General features: G+C 39.7%; 1 protein-coding gene across 2 annotated transcripts in view; it reads right to left on the reverse strand.

The window, feature by feature from the left end:
- Positions 1-557: 557 nt before the first annotated feature.
- LOC104935034 (lysosomal thioesterase PPT2-A) overlaps positions 558-9,663 on the reverse strand; it is a 30,108-nt gene continuing 21,002 nt past the window's right edge. Inside the window, exons 1-8 of one of the 2 annotated variants that reach the window (XM_010750818.3) lie at positions 7,794-8,111; positions 6,123-6,276; positions 2,600-2,695; positions 2,392-2,499; positions 2,222-2,305; positions 2,036-2,120; positions 1,009-1,063; positions 558-902 (exon numbers count right to left, since the gene is read on the reverse strand). In XM_010750818.3, coding sequence (XP_010749120.2) covers positions 759-902; positions 1,009-1,063; positions 2,036-2,120; positions 2,222-2,305; positions 2,392-2,499; positions 2,600-2,695; positions 6,123-6,276; positions 7,794-7,955 — 888 coding nt within the window. In that variant the 5' untranslated portion in view covers positions 7,956-8,111 and the 3' untranslated portion in view covers positions 558-758. Of the gene's footprint in view, positions 903-1,008; positions 1,064-2,035; positions 2,121-2,221; positions 2,306-2,391; positions 2,500-2,599; positions 2,696-6,122; positions 6,277-7,793; positions 8,112-9,663 lie in introns of those variants that run through there. The other variant, XM_027286147.1, reaches the window with a different exon arrangement.

Below are 9,663 nucleotides of genomic sequence, written 5' to 3' on the forward strand. Positions count from 1 at the left end.
AAAAATGTGTTTAATGAGACTTCTATAGTCAATTTTAAGGCTGGACTTATATATTTTTCAATTCTGTGTTATTGTGTTTAATAATTACAACAACACAAAAAGCTGAATCAATAGATTCAAGAGTTGTTACACCTACACCTCTAACAGCCTCTAACATAAAATACTGTAATTCCCTTAAAAAGCTGTATAAATGTATAAATGTTTTGCTACTTTTTCTACTTATTATGTTTTTGTAGACCTTGGATACACATTATGCCATGACTGTTATTGTGTCTTACATATGGCAAAATATAGAAACAATCACACATCACTAAGCTGCCCTCTGCTGGTTGAAACTTTCCATAATTTGTGTCAGAAGAGCAAAGTTCACCCCAACAAAACTCCAGAGTGCCATAAACTTGCACTAGAGGGCAGCAAAAGAGTTATTGTATTGTCATTATGCATCGCTGTGTCCCTTCAGACAGTTACCTGTAATATTAAAGAACATTTGAGGATGTTTTTTTTTTTGAGGAAATTTAAAAATAAAGACTAATAAAAAAGTGCAAGACCATAATTTCTTGGTTGTGTATGACAGTGTTTTTTATCAGAAGAAAGTAAAAACATACAACAAACATATTTGCTACATTGAAAGCTGTTTTCAAGTATAAAGTCAGAACACAATCATTGAAAATCACATTTTACATTCACATTCAGTCATTTATCTGTTGCTTAGTGAAATAATTTAGGTACAAAATGAAAATATATTATAATTTTTTTTTTTACGTGAGCCACTTCTCGATGCAGTTTGTGAACACTGTGAAGTTGGAGTGCCACATAACGTGCTTCACTCCAGGCTGAACGCACGCCGACACGTCCCCACGAGCGTCCAGCGTCTTCAGGCCAAATGTGTCGTTCCTGTAAAACTGTCAGGAGGAGAGAAGATGGATTGTTACAAAATCCATCATTTCACACAGGGTGCTCAAAGAAGTGAGATAATTTACCATAGGTGCAGGGTTGTTTGTAACTTACCTCCTGGTTCTTCATTTCTACAATGTTTTCGTTGCTGTCATAGAATCCAAAGTGGCTGTTAAGTAAAAAGGGAAACAGTCAGTCGAGGTGAAGACGCCTCAAAAACCTCTGCTGCTATTCTGACTCACACTCAGCACACATTTTGAAAGCTCTGTCAGTAACTTTACTGACTCTAAACAGTCCCGTTCAGTTTTTAGGTTTAAGTTTAGATAAAATTCAGACTGTCAAGCCCAAATCCAAAGGAGAGGAGAGATATTGATGTTGGAGTGTGACCTGGCCTGCCTGCAGGCAACGCACTACTCTACTGAAGGTTTTTCCAGTTACATTTCAGGATATTAATATTTAGAGTCAGTATTCTTCTTAAAAACAAGTTAACATGAATTATTAATACATTAAGCAAAAGCAAATACAATATTTATATATATTAAAGTAATAGGTCTCTGTAAATGAAAACTTGTGTTAGTGTATAGGCTGGGGAAGCATTCATATATTTAAAGCAAGCAGCTATGGCTATGAAATGAAGCTGATAGAGAAGTGTCCAAAACTGCAGTTCACAGCAGAAATGTACTAGGATTTTTTTATATTAAGGCTTAAAGTTATGCATAATTAAGAGCGTGGTGGAGTCAGGATCATAGACAATATAAAACGTGGACATAGTATGCAACCTTACAGGTTTCTGAAGAGCCATTGTGTGGTGGCTCTGGTAGCCGGCATCGTGGCAGTCCTGCCTCCCCTGCCTCCTGATTAATCTAAATATTTGCAAAGACGTGCATCATGTGTGGACTTAAGGCAGGCCGGATGACGCCTGGGTGCTCATAAAAGCCATCTGTAAACGGGACCCAGCTGTTCAGAAACCTGAGAGTGACGTCACGGGTACTACATCCATGTTTGATACAGTCTGTGATTTAAAGGTTTGTTTTTTCCGTTAAGAAGAAAGAATCGCTGTAGTTCCCTTTTCTGTCATGATGCTTGTAAACAATATATTTATCAGATAGACATAAAAATAAAACTGTGATGACAGTCAAACCTGGACTGCCATGGTGTGATGACGTCGTCATCCGGTCCTCCAATCAGCACGAGCTTCTTGATGCGCAGGAAGTTTTGCCTCCATGCTGAGGACGTGAAATGAAGGAATAAATTTTTTTTTTCTTTTACAAAGCACATTTTTGCTGCTCATCCACATACTGAGTATGACAATAATTCATCTCATTACCTTTGATGTTGGTGTGCGGTTTGACGCCATTAAGCACCGGCAGAAAGTTGTTGCTCTGCAGGTATCGGGTCTGTTGGTGAGGGTCTGTGCAGAAAACATGTTTTTATAAGATCTATTCAAACCTTTTTTTTTTCTCAATTAAAGTTCAAGACGTCCTCAATCATTCTCACCGTTCCAGTAGTCACAAATAGAAATTTTCTGTCCCAGTTTGTTGTAGCAAATATGATACACTTTCTTCTTCATGTTTTCAGGAAACACCCGCTTCAGGTAGTCTGTGTCTGTGGAGCAAGATGGGGAAAAATGGAGAAAACATCATTATTCTCTGGAGGATGGAGGACAATGGGTTATCTAGACGGGCTTAAAACAAAGATTCCTGACCTCCATATTGTCCGGCCAGTGGTGATGACAGCGAGATGAAGGTGTCCACGTTGAGGTCTGGAGTTGTGGAGAGAAGTGCTCGGCAAATCAAACCACCTACAAAAGAGTCAGAACGTGAAGACTTTAATCTAACGTTTCTATTTAGTTTGGAGTGACATTTGGTAGCGGTGAACTGATTTTATAAGTGAGGCGAGGGTCGTCAGGATCATCAAAGTTCTCGCAGCCAAATTCACAATTTTAAAACATGTACAGTACAGTGTACGAGTAAATAATTAAGTACGGCCTGCCAGACATCATGGCCTTAAATCAGGAGAACAACCAGGGTTTTCCTGCATGCAAGTCGCTACATCTACAAACAGTGACATTGTACAAATACAGTGGATTCTGCAGGATAAACCAGATTTTGTTAAACTAGAAAGCCAACCTAGAAAGAGAAGAGAGGGAAAGAGTTCTTAGCTGAATTAGTTTGTTTGGATTTTACATTTTTTTTTCTTGTGGATTTCCTAAATTCATCTTCTGACGCTTTGGCAGCTAAATTATGAGCCAATGTTCCCGTCTGATAAACAAGAGCTCGGATAAAAACTGATGCATGATGATGATTCGACTCTCAAACTTAAATACTCAACTTCAGGGGCCCTTTGGGTCACATTATTTCTGGGCATCATTAATCTAATCTGGCCCATCTTAACTGCATTAACCCTCTGGAGTCTGAGCAATTGTCCACGATTGGTAGGAAGGTTAAGTCAAAGATGTGACATCGAGCCCAAACTCTACATGAAAAGTGTTCTTTGAAGTTGAAGTGGTAGGTCCATACTGTGTGCTTAAGAAAAAAGCCAGATGGGGTGCCTTGGTAGCTCAAATGGTAAAGTGTGCGTCCCATGTACGAAGGCCCAGTCCCTACTGCATGCCACGCCATCCCACCCTTTCTGTATCGCCCCAGTTTCATGTCACTCTTCAGTTCTTCTATTAAATAACAGTCTAAAAAAACAATGTGCACTATTAGCCTATTGGCCATGAGGAAGTGGTATTGAGACTTCCTCTTATTTGAGGTTAGATCTGCAGCATGGCACCAAATATGTTTGCAATCCTGTATAAAGTCAACCAACATCATAAAATTCAATAATATTCCTGCATTTACAATATTATAGTTGATAGTAGAATATCTTAGTTTAGTGTGCACATATTTGCTAATTTGTAAGAAGCACAAGCACAGCCGCTGCTGGAAATATCATCAGTTTGGGAGGTATTTGGTCTTAAACTGAAGGATTGGATGAGAATTGGACAGTGATTTGATTTCTAATTGAACTCTGTGTGTTTGTTTTATTGGATTAATGACTAATGTGTTAAACTTCAAATGAGGAAGGATTAATAAATAGGCTTCCAATAAGAGAAGACGAGAGGGTTCTGCTAAATTAGGAAAGTTACGGTAAGTGCTAACAAAACTGTGAACTTGTAAGTACCTGATAAAACTATTTTTAGGAAGAGCTTATAAATTCTTGATTGTTTTGATGTGAGTTTGCATGTTCCTCCCACAGTCCAAAGACATGCAGGTTAATGGTTGTTTGTCTCTATGTGCCCTGTGATGAACTGACGACTTGTCCAGGGTGTGCCCCGCCTCTTGCCCAATGCAAGCTGAGATAGGCTCCAGCGCCCTGCGAGCCTAATGTTGAGAAGCGGTTCTAGAAAATGAATGGATGGATGATTTTGATGCCAGCTGCTTTGGTTTCAGGGTCATGGTGCTGTGCATGCTGCATCGCTATCAAACTATTTTGACTCTGAAAGATGAAAATTAGACCACAGCTGTAAGTCTCAGTGCTAAAGAGCACATATGAGACACAAACTACAGATCTCTGTATGCAAGAAATGTGGAAGTGGAAGTTAAAGGCGGGAAAGTGTGTGTGTGTGTGTGTGTGTGTTTGTATATTGAGCAGGGGAGTCCTTGTGAAATGACAAATAAATCTATACATATATAATAGATATATATATATATATATATATATATATATATTCCAACATATTCATGTAGTTATTTTGTCAAACTGGCCTTCAGGATCAGACACTCTGTCCCTCTTCGCTCTGTGTCATCTCCTGTCGTCCTTGTACTCTAATATTATTATACAGTGAGAGTTTATCTCGGTGTCTGACAGACTGACTGACGCCTCTTTTCTCATTCACCACATCTTTGCATTTTATGTATGAAGTGACTGTCAGGGACGAACATGGAAAGTTGTTTAGGGCTGAATGATGCCTGATTGCTCAAATAAGCTACCTGTGGCTGCAACTACCTGTCAATCAAAGCGGTCACGCTGTTAATTCTTCATAACTTTAAGCCCTAATATAATTTAAAAAAGGTGAGTTCTATAAAAATTCACCCTCAGTACAGTTGTTATAAACGGGGAAATTAGCTATAGAGACCAAAACTGTTTGGTCCAGGTACCAGGCTGTAAACATGTTTATTTCTGCTGTGAAGTTGGACATTTTAACATGGGGACTTATGGAGATCGACTCATCTGTAGCCAGCCTCAAGTGGACGTTTGAGGAACTGCTACTTTTTTGACACTTCTGCACTGGCTTAATTTCACAGCCACAGAGGCTGCCCAGTGCCTACATTATCCACAATGCGGTGTGTTATGCTAGTGGCAGCTAATGTAACTTGTGAGCCTCAATCAGAGACGAGGAGCAGGCTAAAGGGGTCCGCGGAGGGGGCGTGATGCATCAGCAACGGCACACACAGATGGCAGCCACCACAGAGCCGGGCAGCAGAACGTGGTGTCGTATGTACAGAATAAATAAAGTTTTGAAACGGTTCCTGGTCTGGTGTGTTTCCAGTGCTGAAGTACCCACGGTGGCAGAAGACTTGCCACAGGGTCTGATAAACTCACAGATCAGTCTTTCTAACTCCATTTTATTGACTCGAGCAACATTCCTAGGGGCAATTTATCACTTTGCACAACTCCCTCTGGAGGCTATAACCAACTCCCAAACACCTGGAAACAGACTGATGGGAAAAACCAGTGGAGTTCCCCTGAATGTTTTTGGACTGTGGGAGGAAAACCATACCTGCTGTGAAGCAACCGTGCTGACCACTGAACCACTGTGCTGCCCTCCTGTCATATCAGAGATATCTATCACCTGTTCCTAGATTAACATGTTTGTTTTCCATCAAGTACTGTGTACACACGACTCTATAAATAGCAGCTTTTTTATAGCAGGTTTTCTGGGTGTTGGTTTGCATCTTTATTTAGAAATACACACCATGTGAAACTAAAATATTTAGGGGGTTTTAGGAGGTCCATCTACAAGAGAGCACCACAATATGACATAATAATGCAGGATCCTGTTCATATTGTACTTTAGTGGGGCAAATTCACAAAGATCTGTGAACCTAGGGCCTTTTGGTGTCACTTCGGTGCAGTTTTCCACTTTGCCTGGTGGGAAAATCAGCTCTTAGTGTTCACTTTTTAATGTGTTTTGGTACATGGCTGCACATACATGCTGTGTTTGTGTGAATGAGAGAAAGGACCTTGTGAAAAGCACAGAAGATGGACGCCATCAGGAGCCTTTTGCGTAATGGGGTAGATCGCTTTCCTGAAGCCTTGGACTTGCTTCCACAGTGGCTTCAGACTGGCCAGGTTGTCATACAAGTCAATTAAAGCCACCTGGGTGCCTGGATGCACCTGGGAATCAAAATTTAAATAAAGGAAGTGAGTACCAGCAGAGCAGGAACAGATTAACAGGATCACATGAGTATTGATCAAATCAACTGCCATGATCATATCAGACAACTCAACCAGATGTGGACTGTAGAGAAGTGATCTTGATGATTAGAAAATGACACAGGAACAGAAATCAACACCTTGAAACTGCTGATTTTCACTTCACTGGAAAGTGGTGATGGTGAAATGGGAAGTCTGACACTTGCACAGTTTAAATTTATCACAATGAAACTTTTACTCCACTACTTTTATTTGATAACATTACTAACTAGTTACTTCGCAGCTTCAGATTATCTAACTTAATAAATCATTAAGTTTTATGATAGATTACTGTAAATTGAAATCAAACCTAACATTGTATGGGGCAAATTATAAGAAACGATATACCAGAAATCTGGTCTGCATACGCACTGGTCTGTACTTATACATTGCCTTTATAGTCTAGAACACTCAATGTGATGTCTTACACCATGTATCACATTCACTTATTCCTATTGGCTACCATGCAAGGTGCCAACTGCTTTGGGAGCTATTTGGGGTTCAGTATTTTGCCCAAAGACGTGCAGACTGGAGGAGGTTGGGATTGAACCGCTGATTTGTTTACGACTCCTTTTACCTTCTAAGCTACTTAAGTGGGAAAGGGAATTGAACATCAAACATACAATTTAAAATCACAACAGTACTGATTAAATCAACTGCCGTGATGACTGTCCCTGTCTTGAAATAAATGACATGACAGTGTTATCAGGCAACTCAATCAGGCGTCGGCTAGGAAATAATCACATTACAAGACAAGAGAGGATGTAGAAATTGGTGGTAAATGGACTGTGCTTATCATCTTTCTAGTCTGCACTCAGATGTCACATCACATTCATATTTCAAAACCTTTATTTATCTGACATTTATTTAAGGACTTTTTATAGGAATTTATACAAAATAAATTATCAGAGACTGTTATTGTACGGTAAAAAACTGTAATATTTCATGTCAGTTGTACGGAAAACCGTAATATTAAGAAAACATATATACCCTATTTACTGTGGTAAAATTTTACAGTGTTGTTTGAGAACCAGCGTTTTAAAGTGCTGGAGGAAGATCATTCAAATTCTGCAAATTCTTCTGCTAACAGGAAGGCCATTACAAGAAAAAAGTTTAAGATGGACCCAGACACAGACAGGGAGATAAAGTAGTTATAAATAACTGCTTCCACTTTGTGTAAACTGTGGCCTCTTTCTTGTACTTGCATGTGTATAAACGTGTTAGATAAAGAACTTTAGCTGCACATTAAAGTGATACTAACATATAATACATAACTAATTATAAGATCACACAATACACACACATTATTCTTGGTCATTGCACATGGAGTACTTTCACTTTTGCCACTTTAAATACATATAAAGGCGAATATTTTTGTACTTTTCCTGAAGTAACCTGTTGTATTCAAGACTTTTGCGTGTAATATTAACACGTCCTACCTTGTCTATGTACATAGACAGCGTCTTGAACTGCTTTGGTCCATCAAAGATACCATGCACGATGATGACAGGCTTGTATGCGTCAATGCAAACCCCTGTCAGCAGTAGCCGCAGCAGGAGGAGCGACACCGGTGATCCCCGCATGATCTGCGGAGCTTGCATGCACTCTATCCGGGCACAGGTGAGCGCTCTATCCGAGCAGAGAGGAGGAGGACCCGGAGACTTGATGAGATCTTTACCCGTGCTGGTGAGGGATTATCATAGAGACCATGTGCGCGCTTGCTTCCTGATTTCTGTGTGTCGTTTGTGATCATCTCTCACATCCGTCTTTTAACACGTCTGACATGAGTAGTGCCAGCCCACCTCATCAGATCTTTATTACACCATGACTTTAAAATGTGCATAACTTACTCATTTAATGTTTTATTGTCATTCTAACAGTGATATTATAATGATATTATTACTGCTGAATTGGGTCCAAGTTAATAGGAATCAGTGTTATTGTCTTAGCCTATACACACAAAGCCAACCCTAAGCTTTTGGTGGCCCTAGACAAGATTTCATGTGTGGCCCCAAAACAATCACACTGCTAATAATTGAATGAGGTAACACACAGGCAGTGTTGTAGTCAAGACCAACTAAATCCAGACCAAGTCATGACCAATACCAGAGTTTATTCGGACTGAGACAAGACCAAAACTTTGAGGGGCTAAGACCAAGTCATGATTAAGACCAAGATCAGACAGTGTATAGCCTAAACTCACCTCATTAAGCATTGCCTTAAAGTATTTATGAACTATTTATGTATTGTATAAAGTATTTATGTTTTGCAGAAAAACTCTCAGCCAAGAAACAGAAGACGGTGAAAGAGATCTTAGCTGAACTAGTTTATCTGGATGAGTCAGATTTGTTTTTTCGATTGTTATGTGAGAATTGCTTTCAAAGCAGTGACTCACAGTCTCCTGTTGCACCGCGAGAGAAATATGAATCTGTAGATGAATAGACGTGTGGCGTGAGAGCTATGTGGGTCTCATAATCATATTGTGCGAGAGTTGGCAGCCCCTGAGTAGGTCAGCTTTACACAGTGCAAAGTGAGGAGTGAGCAACATAGAAAGTCATAACAAATGCAGGCCCTAAACCACCGCACTGTTTATGAAAGCGACCGACCCTGCATACACAAGGAGACAACAGAGCTGAACAAAGAAGATTTATATACGTAGATATATATATGTATAAGGAGCAACAATGACCATCAACACGTAGGCTACAACAATAAGCCATCTCCGACTTTATTTACTTGATTACTGTGAGAAAAGTGATTCTTCACTAGACCTGGTGTGATCAGGGGGAAGTTCAGTTATCTCTCATAGTCTCAAAGTCTTCCCATAAAGAGGAATCTTACCTTTATTGTAACCACCAAGGTACTTAACAGAAACTCCTCACTTCTCATAACAAAAACTCAGAATCTGAGGTACCTCACTAACAAGTCTGAGATGTAATGAATACATTTTGTCTATATTGTGTGTGGAAATATGAATAAAGCAACGTACACCTGGGCAGGCCATCAGTTCTATGCTTACACAAAGAGACAAACAACCATTCACGCTCATAATTTAGAGCCACCAATTAACCTATGAACCTGCATGTTTTTGGACTGTGGGAGGAAGACACGTAGACAAGGGGAAAACAATCAAACTCCACACAGAAATGCCCAAGATGGTTGGTGGATTCGGACCAGGAACCTTCTTGCTGGCTGACAGTGCTCCTCATCAGCATTTACCTTGGTACTTCAGTACTACACATACAAACTATAAGTCAATAGCACTAAATTTGGCTGAATTGTAAAAGGTATAAGTGGTAAAATGAAGAG

This window comes from Larimichthys crocea, chromosome XIII (assembly GCF_000972845.2).
Source record: "Larimichthys crocea isolate SSNF chromosome XIII, L_crocea_2.0, whole genome shotgun sequence".
Lineage (NCBI taxonomy): Eukaryota > Metazoa > Chordata > Actinopteri > Sciaenidae > Larimichthys > Larimichthys crocea.